The sequence below is a fragment of the Sciurus carolinensis genome, chromosome 1 (assembly GCF_902686445.1).
Source record: "Sciurus carolinensis chromosome 1, mSciCar1.2, whole genome shotgun sequence".
In the NCBI taxonomy this organism is placed as follows: Eukaryota; Metazoa; Chordata; class Mammalia; order Rodentia; family Sciuridae; genus Sciurus; species Sciurus carolinensis.
In genome coordinates, this window is record NC_062213.1 from 167,382,274 (window position 1) to 167,397,253 (window position 14,980).

At 37.3% G+C, this 14,980-nt stretch overlaps 1 protein-coding gene across 1 annotated transcript in view; it reads right to left on the minus strand.

Moving 5' to 3' along the window:
- The window catches only part of Zyg11a (zyg-11 family member A, cell cycle regulator), a 56,595-nt gene that overhangs the window by 13,006 nt on the left and 28,609 nt on the right, over window positions 1-14,980 (minus strand). The window contains exons 12-14 of the mRNA XM_047544402.1: window positions 13,158-13,219; window positions 12,584-12,681; window positions 1,786-1,977 (exon numbers count right to left, since the gene is read on the minus strand). Coding sequence (XP_047400358.1) covers window positions 1,814-1,977; window positions 12,584-12,681; window positions 13,158-13,219 — 324 coding nt within the window. The 3' untranslated portion in view covers window positions 1,786-1,813. The remainder of the gene's footprint in view (window positions 1-1,785; window positions 1,978-12,583; window positions 12,682-13,157; window positions 13,220-14,980) is intronic.

A 14,980-nucleotide genomic window follows, 5' to 3' on the forward strand; every position in this document is an offset into this window, starting at 1 on the left:
ATGGTCATCCTGTACTCTGGCTGAGCATCCTCAGAATACAATACCCCTGGCCTAGAGTCACAAGACTACTGACAGGGATACATAACACTAACAGTGCTGATTTGCTGCTAAATACAAACGTGCCAAGGTTATGTGTGTCCTGCATGGAGAAGAGCACAAAGGAATTGAATCCTTAGAATTAGCACCATCCTCAACAGTTGGCTGACTACTCAGGAAAGTAACAACCTTACTGACCTTCCTTTTCTCACGTGTTAAGTGAGGAGAATAACTTATACATCCCAAAAAATGGTTGTGAATGAGACAAAACTTGAAGGGGTGCCTGGTATCCATGACACAGTCTCACATTAGCAAAAGCACCTGATAACACAAAGGTACTGGAAACCAGATCAAGAAACTCAGAGACCCTTTCTAGAATCATGCAGAAGAGTGTGAGAAAGGACTTGCTCACAAATTACACTTATCCAGGAGGACCCTGATGAGTAATAGTATGTAACATGGTTCAGAGTAACTAAAAATGAACTTCACTAAGAATGAGCTTCCTTAATGATTCCCAAAGATGGCACACAATACCTCAATTATTAAGAGTCTGGACCAATCCAGCTAAAAGCACAAAACTCTAGTCTTAAAATATGCTAATAATCAAACAGGAATATAGTTTAGTTCTTTGAAAATTTAAACAGAAGGGTTGGGAACATAGCTCAGTAGTACAGTGCTTGCATAGCATGGGTGAGACCCTGGGTTTAATCCTCAGTGTGGGGAAAAAAACAAAAACTTAAGTAGATGAATGACAAATCAAGTTCATCATTTGTCAGAAACAAGACAAGGAAGGTGTTCATACTTTACTCCTCAGAGCAGCTTTGGAGACAACACAAACAGAAGCTTCTGATAGAATTTATGCTGTAATGAGGCTGGATCTCTAAGTCACCACTTTGATTCCATGCTGAATAAGAGTACTCACTGAAATGTTTGGGAAAAGGCAAAAAAAAAAAAAAAAAAAAAAATACCCCAAACTATAAAATATACATTTCTTTACCTTCTGTCTCTCAAATGAAAAATACTCTGGTATCTATGGGGAAAAAAAACAAAGAAAATCTTTTCTCCCCCTTCCAACAGAGGTTCTGTTTTCCAGACATTTCCGCTATCCCCTGAGTACCAGGGATTGAACCCAGAGGTGCTTTAGCACTGAGCTATATCCCCAGTACATTTTCAAAAAGGTCTCATTAAGTTGGCCAGGCTGACCTTGAACTTGTGACCCTCTGCGTCAGCCTCCCAGGTAGCTAGGATTCAGGCACACACCACGGTGCCTGGTCAAATAACATTTTAAAACATATTATTTCCCATCTTTTCTTCATGTATTTCTTTTCTGGAAGCTTCACATACCACGAATAACAAATGAGGGAATTTAACATAAGTATCAAATCTTCCCGGAGGTCTGTCCTTCCTCTTCCCAGTAAAGAGGTCCCATTTCCCTGACAAGCTCTCAAAGTGGAAAAACTGGTCAAGGTCAGACAAAATTAATATAGCTATTCCAACACAAGCTCCCATAACCCACAGAGTACACTATAACTGGTTTTTTCAACACTGCTGCTATAGGGGTTTCCCCAAAATGATTCCAACCTGATAAGGGATTATGGCTATCATATAAATCCAACCTTTTTATAACTTACAGAAAATCAATAAGAAAGGTCAAAGAGACAGCTAACACACAAATGCCAACAAGCATTTTCAACATTCAGGGAATATACTGACAGGGAAGGAGGCCGGGTTTCGAGGAGCAGAGCGCACCTTGGAAGCCCTCAGGTTAAGAAGGTGTTCAACACAGAGGGTGACTCCGATAATTCATGAAATGCATCCTGAAGTCTTCTAGAATGGAAGTTGCCATCTGCTGTGCTTGAGGGTTTGCCTGACTGTGCTCCTGGATATCATACAAGAGCTGCAATCCTCCTTCTTCAACTAACATTTTGCAGTATTTGCTGGCTAAAAAAAAAAAAAAATCAAACAAAGACACTCTATGAACAACCAGCATCTTAAATAATCCCAAATCACCACATTCACCTTTCTAAAGAAAGAGTGTAGGCAGATACAATGCCACACATCTGTAATACCAGGGACTCAGGAGGCTGAGGCAGGAGGATCACAAGTTTGCGGACTGCCTTGGCAACTTAGCAAGACACCAGCTCCAAATTTAAAAAATTTTAAGTAGGGCTGGGAGGCTGGGATGTAGCTCAGTAGAAAAGCACCTCTGGATTCAATCCCTAGTGCCCACCCCACCCCCACAAAAAAAAAAGAAAAAAAGAAAAAAGAAAAAATCCTACACAAAGTACAAAGGTTGAAGCCCTTTGGACCAGGAATCAATAGCTAAAATGAGTCAATTTCACGGTAATCTGTCAAAATTTAAATAATGCTTGGTTTATATGAGAAAACAGATAATCACCTTATTTTGTTTATATACAGATAACTATTCTTCAAACATTTTTAATCCTAGCTTTTATTTAAAAAGCAAATTTAGCCAGGTGCCATGGTGCATGCCTTTAATTCCTGTTACTCAAGAAGTTAAGGCAACAGAATCACAACAAGGTCCACCTGGGCAGCTTGGCAAGCCATTTAAAAAGGGCTGGGGATGTAGCACAGTAGTAAAGCATGCCTGTGTTCAATGCCCAGTATGGCGGGGAGAAAAAAAAGGTGTAAACTTTTTTTATTACAAAAATAATCTGCACTTTAAGTTAAAGCAATATATTGAGCAAAATAACATATATTAGTTTAAAACTTTTTTTTTGCATTTTAAATGCATGGTTGAATGTACAAAGAAAAGGAATTTTTCAGAGCCACAGTAAAGAGTAGTATTAAGCTCACATGAGTCACCTTACTATTAACCTAAAGCAGAAAGAGACTGTAGGTCTTAACAATCTAGGAACTTAGATTTTAACTTATAAAATTGGTAACTAAAGTTGAACCCTCAAAGGGCAAGACATGAAAAGAATCCTGATTTTGATTTAGGGGTACAGGAAAGGAAGAAGAGAAGTCATTCCTGAAAATCCATAATCCCAACTAGTCTGAAATTTACTACCTGAATGTCACTGAAAAATTAATGTAAAAATCTGCCCAAGCCTAGGGAAACCTCTGAAGTATTTCACATGTAAATACAAAACTATGCTGAAGGAATATGTTAATTTGGTCTACAAAAGTGAGCTCACAATTTAAAAACTACAAACATAAAAATCAAACCTCAGCAGAAGTTAACAGATTAGAACTGCCTCACTCAACATGCACACACATGATCGGATACAGACCACAAAACTTTTTAAGAATAAAGGATAAGAAGACTTGAAAAAGAAGCAAAGACGATCCATGTCTGATAGAAGTTCCATCAGAAGATAACAGTGGGCATGGTGGCACACAGCTGTAATCCCAGTCACCGGGAAGGCTGAGGCAAGAGGATCACAAGTTCAACGCCAGCCTCAGCAACTTAGTGAGACCCTGTCTTTCAATAAAATATAAAAAAGGGGTCTAAGGATGTGGCTCAGTGGCTAAACACTCCTGGGTTCAACCCCAGTACAGGGGGAAAAAAAAAGAAAGACTAATAGAAGCACACAATAGCAACAACACAAGACAATGAAAATATTCTTCCAAATGCTGAATGACAATAACTGTCATTCTAGAATTCTATACCCAGTTTATACCATTACTTAATAGTAAGAATAGGGGGGAAGGACCCATATATTTCAGTTAAAGAGATTGTATCACTAATATACCATCAAAAACTGAACCCAATTGAGGAAGGCACAGAGATACAAACCAAAGGAATGAACAACCTATTCAATGAAATAATATCAGAAAATTTCCCAAACCTGAAGAATGAAATGGAAAATCAAATACAAGAGGCTTACACAACATCAAATGCACAAAATCACAATAGATCCACACCAAGGCACATTATAATGAAAATGCTTAACATTCAAAATGAAGATAGCACTTTGAAGGCCACGAGAGAAAAGCATCAGATTCCATATAGGGGGAGACCAATACAGATAGCAGCTGACTTCTCAACCCAGACTCTAAAAGCTGGAAGGACCTGGAATAACATATTTCAAGCTCTGAAAGAACATGGTTGCCAACCAAGAATCCTATACCCAGCAAAACTAACCTTCAGATTTGAAGATGAAAATAAAATCCTTCCATGATAAACAAAAGTTAAAAGAATTTACAAATAGAAAACCTGCTACAGAATGTTCTCAACAAAATATTCCATGAGGAGGAAATGAAAAACAACAACGGAGGTCAGCAAGGGGGGAACTACCTTAGAGAAAAATCACTCAAAGGAGAAACCAATCCAACTTAAAAACCAAAAATAAGTCAAATGACTGGGAATACAAATCGTGTCTCAATAATAACCCCTAACGTTAATGGCCTAAACTCATCAATCAAAAGACATAGACTGGCAGAATGAATTAAAAAGAAAGAGCCAACAATATGCTGCCTGCAAGAGACTTATCTCGTAGAAAAAGACATCCACAGACTAAAGGTGAAAGGATGGGAAAAAACCTACCACGCACACGGACTCAGTAAAAAAGCGGGAGTTTCCATCCTTATAGTAGATAAGTGCACTTCAAGTCAAAGTTAGTCAGAAAGGATAAAGAAGGACATTTCATACTGCTTAAGGGAACCATAAATCAGGAAGACATAATGATAGTAAGTATTTATGCCCCAAACAATGGTGCATCCCTGTACATCAAACAAATCCTTCTCAATTTCAGGAATCACACAGACCACAACACAATAATTCTGCATGACCTTAACACACCACTGTCACCACTAGATAGATCTTCCAAACAAAAACCAACCAAAGAAACCATAGAACTCAAAAACACAATCAATAACCTAGACTAAATAGACATATAGAATATTCCATCCATCAACGAGCGGATTCACTTTCTTTTCAGCAGCACATGGAACCTTCTCAAAAATAGACCATATGTTATACCACAAAGCACCCCTTAGGAAATGCAAAAAAAATAGAGATACTGCCTTGTGTTCTATCAGATCATAATGGACTGAGAATAGAAACCAATGACAAAATAGAAAACAGAAATTACTCCAACACCTGGAGGCTAAATAATATGCTACTGAATGAAACATGTACAACAGAAAACATCAGGGAGGAGATAAAAAAATTCTTACAGGTCAATGAGAACGATGATATAACATCAAAATCTCTGGGACACCATGAAAGCGGTACTAAGAGGAAAATTCATTGCATGGAGCACATTCCAGAAAACAATGAAAAGTCAACAACTAAATGACCTAACATTACAGCTCAAAGCCCTAGAAAAAGAAGAACAGAATAACAGCAAAATTAGTATAAGACAGGAAATAATTAAAATCAGAGCTGAAATCAATGAAACAAAAAGAATTCAAAAAAATGACAAAACAAAAAGTTGGTTCTTTGAGAAAGTAAACAAAATAGACAAACCCTTAGCCACACTAACAAAGAGAAGGAGAGAGAAGACTCAAATTACTAAAATATATGATGCAAAAGGAAATATCACGACAGACACCACTGAGATACAGAACATAATGAGAAGCTACTTTGAAAATCTGTATTCCAACAAAATAGAAATTACCGAAGACATTGACAAATTTCTAGAGACATATGCCCTTCCCAAACTCAACCAGGAGGACATACACAATTTAAACAGATCAATATCAAGCAATGAAATAGAGGAAGCCATTAAAAACCTAACATCCAAGAAAAGCCCAGGACCAGACGGATTCTCAGTCAAGTTCTACAAGACCTTCAAAGAAGAACTCATTCCAATACTTCTCAAAGTATTCCAGGAAATAGGAGGGTACCCTACCAAACTCATTCTATGAAGCTAATATCACCCTCATACCCAAACCAGGCAGACACATCAAGGAAAGAAAATTTTAGACCAATATCCTTGATGAATATAGATGCAAAGATCCTTAACAAAATATTGGCAAACCGTATCCAAAAACATATTAAGAAAATCGTGGGCTGGGGAGATAGCTCAGTTGGTAGAGTGCTTACCTTGCAAGCACAAGGCCCTGAGTTCGATCCCCAGTACCGCAAAAAAAAAAAAAAAAAAAAAAAAAAAGAAAATCGTGCACCACAATCAAGTGGGGTTCATCCCTGGAATGCAAGGATGGTTTAACATCCGTAAATCAATAAATATAATCCATCATGTCAATAGACTTAAGGATAAGAATCATATTGTTATATCAATTGACACAGAAAGACACAGAAAAAGCGTTCAACAAAATACAACACCCCTTCATGCTAAAAACACTAGAAAAAAATAGGGATAGTAGGAACATACCTGAACATTGTAAAGGCTATTTATGCTAAGCCCACAGTCAACATCATTCTTAATGGAGAAAAACTGAAACCATTCCCTTTAAAAACAGGAACAAGACAGGGATGCCCTCTTTCACCACTTCTATTCAACACTGTCCTCAAAACTCCAGCCAGAGCAATTAGGCAGACTAAAGAAATTAAAGGGATACGAATAGGAAAAGAGGAACTTAAGCTGTCACTATTTGATGATGACATGATTCTCTATTTAGAGGATCCAAAAAACTCCTCCAGGAAACTTCTAGACCTCATCAATGAATTCAGCAAAATAGCAGGCTATAAAATCAACACGCATAAATCTAAAGCATTTTTTACATGCAAGCAACGAAACAGTTGAAATGGAAATGAGGAAAACAACTGCATTTGCAATAGCCTCAAAAAAAAAAATAAAATACTTGGGAATCAATCTAACCAAAGAGGTAAAAGATCTCTACAATGAAAACTGCAAAACACTGAAGAAAGAAATTGAGGAAGACCTTAGAAGATAGAAAGATCTCCCATGTTCTTGGACAGGTAGAATTAATATTGTCAAAATGGCCATACTACCAAAAGTGCTATACAGATTCAATGCAATTCCAATTAAAATCCCAATGATGTACCTTACAGAAATAGAGCAAGCAATCATGAAATTCATCTGGAAGGGTATGAAACCCAGAATAGCTAAAGCAATCCTTAGCAGGAAGAGTGAAGCAGGGGTTATCACAATACCAGACCTTCAACTATACTACAAAGCAATAGTAACAAAAACGGCATGGTACTGGCACCAAAATAGGTAGATCAATGGTACAGAATAAAGGACACGGACACAAACCCAAAGAAATATAATTTTCTCATACTAGACAAAGGTTCCAAAAATATGCAATGGAGAAAAGATAGCCTCTTCAACAAATGGTGCTGGGAAAACTGGAAATCCATATGCAACAGAATGAAACTAAACCCCTCTCTCTCACCCTGCACAAAAATCAACTCACAATGGATCAAGGACCTTGAAATCAGACCAGAGACCCTGCATCTTATAGAAGAAAAAGTAGGTCCAAATCTTCAACTTGTTGGCTTAGGATCAGACTTCCTTAACAGGACTTCCATAGCACAAGAAATAAAAGCAAAACTCAATAACTGGGATACATTCAAACTAAATAGCTTTCTCTCAGCAAAGGAAACTATCAGCAATGCGAAGAGAGAGCCTACAGAGTGGTAGAAAACCTTTGCCACTCATACTTCAGTTAGAGCCCTAATTTCCAGAATATATAAAGAACTCAAAAAACTCTACACCAAGAATACAAATAATCCAATCAACAAATGGGCTAAGGATATGAACAGATACTTCACAGAAGAAGATCTGCAAGCAATCAACAAACATATGAAAAAATGTTCACCACCTTTAGTAATAAGAGAAATGCAAATCAAAACTACACTAAGATTCCATCTCACCCCAATTAGAATGGCGATTATCAAGAATACAAGCAACAGTAGGTGTTGGAGAGGATGTGGGGAAAAAGGTACACTCATACATTGCTGGTGGGGCTGCAAATTAGTGCAGCCACTCTGAAAAGCAGTGTGGAGATTCCTTAGAAAACTTGGAATGGACCCACTATTTGATCCAGCTATCCCACTCCTTGGCCTATACCCAAAGGACTTAAAATCAGCATACTACAGAGATACAGCCACATCAATGTTCATAGCTGCTTAATTCACAATAGCCAGGTTGTGGAACCAGCGTAGATGTCCTTCAATTGATGAATGGATAAAGAAACTGTGATATATATATATATATATATATATATATATATATATACACACAATGGAATATTACTCAGCTATAAAGAATAATAAAATTATGGCATTTGCAGGCAAAAGAATGAAATTGGAGAATATCACACTAAGTGAGATAAACCAATCTCAAAAAAGCAAAGGACGAATGATCTCACTGATAAGCGGATGATGACACATAATGGGGGATGGAGGAGGGCGAGAATGGAGGAAGGAGGGACTGTATAGACGGAAAAGAGGGGTGGGGGGTGGGGGGAAGGAAAAAATAACAGAATGAATCAAACATCATTATCCTATGTAAATGTATGATTATGCAAATGGTATGTACAAACAGAAACAACATGTATCCCATTTGTTTACAATAAAAAAAAAAAAAACTGAACCCAGAAAAACAGTTGGGTAAAAGAAGCAATGATGAACTTAGAAAACAGCAAACACTTGAGTAAAGTGAAATAAGCACTAGCTGCATAAAATAATAATGACTAAACCATCCTTAAGAATATGAAATACAGTCGGGCATGGAGGTGCACGCCTGTAATCCCAGCGTCTCAGGATGCTGAGACAAAGCCAGTCTCAGGAACAGTGAGGTGCTAAGCAACTCAGTGAGACCCTGTCTCTAAATAAAAATACAAAAAAGGGCTGGGGATGTGGCTCAGTGGCTGAGTGGCCTTGAGTTCAATCCCCAGTACAAAAAAGAACAGAATATGAAAACAAAGCAGAGTGCAGGGGCACAGACCTATAAACCCAGGGACTCAGGAGGCTGAGACAAAAGGATCCCAAGTTCCAGGCCAGTCAGACCTGTCTCAAAATAAAGGACTAGAGATGTAGCACACCTGGGTTAAATCTGCAGTACTACAAAAGAAAAAGAAAAAAAAAAAAATCTAGAAAGCAGCATGCTTATCAGTATGGAAAACAGAATATTTAACAAGATTTAAGTCATATCCATAGACCATATACCAAGAAAAGTGTCAAATGGAGCAGACATCAATGTTAATGAAACCATACCAGAAAAAAAAGACTTCTCTTATAATCTAAGTATGACCAAAACCTGAAAACCAAAGGCAATATATCACAAAAGTTTGATTTGTAAACATGATAAAAAAAAAAAATCAGACGATAAACTCAGAAAAAATACTAACATATATCACAAAGACCTAATCAATTAAGAAAAATAAAATAAGACAAAAAGCAAACAAGGATATTAACCAACAAGGAAATGATTCTCATCAAGAAAAATAACTAACCTCACTTAAAAGAAATGTCAACTAAGACTATCACTTTCTCCTTAGATTGGTAAAGGTCAAAAAGTTCAATTAACATTGTAATTGTTCAAAAACGTAGGAAAGTGGGGTGGGAATATAATTCAGTGGTAGAGTGCTGACCTAACATGTATGCAGTCCTGGGTTCAGTTCCTAGCACCACAAACAAACCTGTAGGGAAACTGGAAAGTTCTTACACATTACTGAAAGGAAGGAATACTGGTAATCTACTCTATAAAGAACAGCTGGCAACACCTATCAAATTTTAAAATGTTTATAACCCTCTGACTCAGCAATTCTAAGAATTCTGCAGACTAACTCGCATACTTGCAAAAGGATGTATTTTATTTAACAAATACTATTTTCTGTGCTAGTATTAATACTATTCTACATATAATGTTAGCACTTTTTTACTATCAACCAATGTTCTAAATGCTTTACAAATATAATTGACTTAATTCTCATAACAACCCTATAAAGCAGATATCATTATCTCCATTTTATATCTGAGGAAACTGAGGCACAGAGAGGCTAAGTAATTTGTTCCAGTTAGTAAATAGCAGAACCTGGGAATAAAGCACCGGTGGTCTGGTTCTGGGGTCTGTGTTTTAAATTACCACACTACTGCACATGTACATCTTTCTTTTTCTGCCTATGTCATTATTTATTGAAGCAGTATTTGATAGGCAGACTAGAAACAATGTCCCCTCCAAAGAAATGTTACCTAAGTTACAACATCCTACGGCATAGATCACTAGTCTCTGGCACTTGCTAGTCATTTTAACCTTGGGCAAGTTGTTTCCATGGGCCCTCAGTTTTCTCATCTGATGTATGGATGATGATATTAATGCTACCTGCCTTCTAGTTGCTGGAAAGACTAAATGAGTTGAGTGCTTACAATACTGCCTGGCACACAGTCAATACTCAAAAGTTCTTGTTATTGTTATAGTTACTACTGTCACAATTGAAAATACGGGGGCTGGGACGTAGCTCGAGGTACTGTACTTGCCTCACAAGTGTGAGGTGTTCAACCCTCTGTACCACACCCAAAAAGAAAAGAGAAAACTCGAGTGTTCCAGAACCACTCTGATGCACTGCTCTGCCTGACTGTTCTGTATGTCTGACACATTCACATTAGCTTTTTATCATGTTAATAGAAGTGCTACAGCAAGCTCCTAAAAAACATTTTTGTTAGTTCTTTCCTATTTATACTGCTGAGTGAACTTTTAGAATAATTTTCAGATCCTCTATAGCTCTCATTCATTCACTTGAATTGCATTATAGTCATAAATTGGAAAGGACTAACATCTATATCTTAAGTCTTTTCATCTTTGAGCATGGTATGTCTCAATTATTTCAGAATTTTAAATTATCTCTCAGTTTTTTTTTTTAAACAATTTTTTTGGTTTTTAACTTTTTTAGTTGTCAATGGACTTTTTATTTTATTTATTTATATGTGGTGTTGAGTATCGAACCCAGGGCCTCACACATGCCAGGCAAGCACTCTACACTGAGCCACAACTCCAACCCCTCTTGCATAGTTTTCTATATAGGTCCAAGTACTTATTGAAGACACTTTTAGGTACTTTATGCTTTTGCTGATCATGTGAATTATATCTTTCCTCTTAATTTTTCAGATTTTTGCTGGTATTAAAAAATGACTGGGTTTTTATACATTTACTTATATATAACAGTCAATATGCTTAAATTTTTTTGGGGGGGTGCTGGGGGTTGAACCCAGGGCCTTGTGCTTACAAGGCAAGCACTCTACCGACTGAGCTATCTCCCCAGCCCCTGGGTTAAATTTTTAATCCTAAACATTGTCTCTTAGGGTTTCTAGTATAAAGTCATAGCCTATATTTCTTTTGTAATGAAAGTAAATTTTTTACAATAATCCTGAGTAAATGTATTGACCAAAACATCTCAAAAGGGATTTTTATTTTGGAACCAGGGGTTGAACCCAGGGTACTTTACAAGTGAGTTATATCCCCAGTCCTTTTTGTTTTTATTTTGAGAAAGGGTCTCAAAATAAGTTACTGAGGGTCTCCCTAAATTGCTGAGATTGGTCTGGAACTTGCAATTCTCCTGCCTCAGCCTCCTGAGTTACTAGAATTAGTCGTGTGCCACAATACCCTGCTCAAGGGGGATTTTAAACAGCAAAACATGCAAAAACATTTACTCTACCTAGAAAATAACCTGACTCCTGGTCTCCCAACCTCCCATTGACCACTCATTACAAGGAGAAAGATCTATGTATTATTGTTAAGAGTGTTAATGATAAATGGTACATAAAGACAGCAAGCTATAGCATGACATGCACAGAATTAGTCTGTTTTCATTTAAAATGTTTATAAATAGCATACTCTTTTATAGGATTTTTGTTATTTTTGTTTTGTTTTGGTACTAGAGATCTGAACTGATGGATACTTTGCCCCTAACCTATGTCCCCAGCCCTTTTTAAAAAAATTTTAGACTAGGTATTGCTAGGTTGCTGAGGCTGAGCTTAAACTTGCTACATACACTCCTTTCTCAGCCTCCTGGGTAACTGGGATTATGGCAAGATGTACCATGCTTGCCATAAATAGTGTATTCTAAGGAGAGTATATATTAAAAAGTAGATGAAAGACTAGTTACAAATTGTTAATAGTGCTTGCCCATGAGCAATTGGGGATGGGAAAAAAAAAAACTTTCACTTTTTAAACTGTTGGATATCCACTCCCAAATCCATTATTAATCTTGCAGCCTCTGTGTGTGTGTGTGTGTGTGTGTGTGTGTGTGTATGTGTATGTGTGTAAGTTCCCCAGGCTGGACTGGAACTTATTGTCCTCCTGCCTCCGACTTTAGAATAGCTGATGTATTATTTTAAAGTAATAAAAAAAGTTTTCTTGTTCTTTTTTCCCCCCAATAATGGGGATCAAATCCAGAGGTGCTCTGTACCACTAAGCTACATTCCCAGCCCTTTTTGACTTTTGAGACCCAGAATCTTACTAAATTCCTGATACTAGTCTTGAACTTGCAATCCTCTTGCCTCAGCCTCCTCGGTCGCCTGACTTCACTTTCTTTTTAAAAAGCTAAATTAAAAGATACAGATGAAAAAATTTTCAAACTCCATATGGAAGTTATTTATTATTCAGAAAGACAGCTGGAAGACTATTGTTTTAAATACATGTTGAATACATACGATTTTTACTGCAGACATGATACATGGCCCATAGTGCCCAGATCTGAACTGCTGGTTGAGAGAAATTGCCAAGGAGAGGGAAAAATGACTTGAATGATCTAAAAAGTACAAGGATATGAATTCAGAAGTCAGGAATATGAAAATAATTTAACATTTTCCACCACAGTCAATTCCTCACCAAGCCAGATATACTATGCAATATATTTTGGGAGCTATCACTTAAACTGAATTTTGTGTCAGACAGCTACACTTTCAATATCTCATTTCACCCTCAATCTGGCACACTGTCAGCCTCACTTCATAGATGAGGAAAGTGGAGTCATTTCTTTTTTTTTTTTTTTTTTTTTTTGGGTGCTGGGGATCGAACCCAGGGCTTTGTGCTTACAAGGCAAGCACTCTACCGACTGAGCTATCTCCCCAGCCCCGAGTCATTTCTTTTCTGGAAATGATTTCACAGTATCACAGAGAAGAAACAGGATTTGAACACAAGATTAATTGTTACTGAGACTTTATTACTATATCATCAAGCACACTAAGGATAAGCTTTAAGAAAAGCACATCATAATGAAATTACCTGTAGGTTACCAATGCTGACATCTTACAGCTTGCACTTGGCCAATTCTCCATGGTTGCATGCTTTTTCCCCAAAAGACAGAGAAAACAAGATTCTAGTATTATATTCCATCATTTGTAAAAGGTCAAAATAGACTACTTCATGTCATTTATAATTAAATACATTTGAAACAAAATTTTTCAAAACATGGGAATGACAAAATTTAAATACACCTACTTACCAAATTATTAAATAACCATTATATATGTAGCTGCATGAAGAAAAGAATGCAATAAGAAGGATTTTTAAGGTAGTGAGCGGAAACTATACTACATCCTTAAATCACACTCACAGAACAGTAAGAATGGTTTAAAACAGAAGAAATCACTCCAACAGAGAACATGTGGAACATAGCCTTTGAATCACCTCTTTAAAAGACCCCTGTTCCTGCTGATGAGCAGAATCACAGCCTCTGGGACAGGAGTCCCCTGTTTCTCCTTTGCTAGCAAAGCAATAAACCTTCTTTTTCCTTTTTCTCAAAAAAATAAAAATAAAATAGAAGAAATCAAACACATGTAGAACAAAGTAGATGGAGATGTAGTAACTGACTCTGGGTGAAAGAAACTACTAGGGACAGTGGTGCACACCTATAATCCAAGCAACTTGGGAAGCTAAGGCAGGATCACCAAGTTCAAGGCTAGTCTCAGCAATTTAGCAAAAGCCTCAGCAACTTAGTGAGATCCTATCTCCAAAAAAAAAAAAAAAAAAGCTGGGCATGCTGGTACATACCTGTAATCCCAGAGGTTCAAGAGGTTAAGGCAGGAGGATCACAAGTTCAAAGTCAGCTGCAGCAATTTAGCAAGGCCCTCAGCAAATAAAAATTAAAATCTGGGGATGTGGCTCAGTGGTTAAATGCCCATGGGTTCAATTCTTAGTACCAAAATAAAAACAAATAAAATTAAAAAGCTGGGGATATGGCTCAGTGCTAACGTACCTCTATGTTCAATCTCCAGTACCACAACAACTCAATTTGAACACAACCCCTAAGAGACTTAAAAATTTTCACACAAGGTACTTTCCTTAGTAAAACTAGAGGTGGGGTTCAAAACAGGAGGATAGCTGAAATGATTAAAGAAGCAAAACCCCTGGATTTTCTCTCCTTTCCTTAACAAAACTTTTGGACTGGGCAGCCCCATGAACAATTAAAGGTAGGAACACCATGCTTAAAAAAAAAAAAAAATGCTGGCAGTCCAGGTATGGTGGTATATGTCTATAATCTCAGTTATTTGGAAGGCTAAAGTAGGAGGATCACAAAGTTGAGACCAGACTTGGCAACTTAGTGAGACCCTGTCTCAAAAATTAAAAAAAAAAAGGGGGGGGGGCTGGAAATGTAGCTTAGTACTTATGTAACATGTGTAAGGCCCTGTGTTCAATCCCCAGTGCTGAGGGGGGGAGTGGGGGGAAACAAAAAGCAAAAACGAAGTCTGAGGAATGCCAACACCCCAGAAATAAAGAACTTTTTTTTAAATGAAAAAGAGGGCTGGGCATATGGCTTGGTACAGTACTTTCCTGGCATGTATGAGGTTCTGGGTTCAATCCCCAACATCATTCATAAATAACTAAATAAGGAAAAAGAGCTGGGCCCAGTGGTGTGTGACTGTAATCCTAGCAGCTTGAGGCTGAGGCAGGAGGATGTCAAGTTCAAAGCCAATGTCAGCAACTTAGGGAGACCCTGTCTAAAAATAAAAAGTGAGGGGTGGAGGTGGCTCAGTGCTAGAGACCATTTGGGTTCAATTCCCAGTACTACAAAAAAAAGAAAGAATTTTATCTTCAAAGTTTGGAAA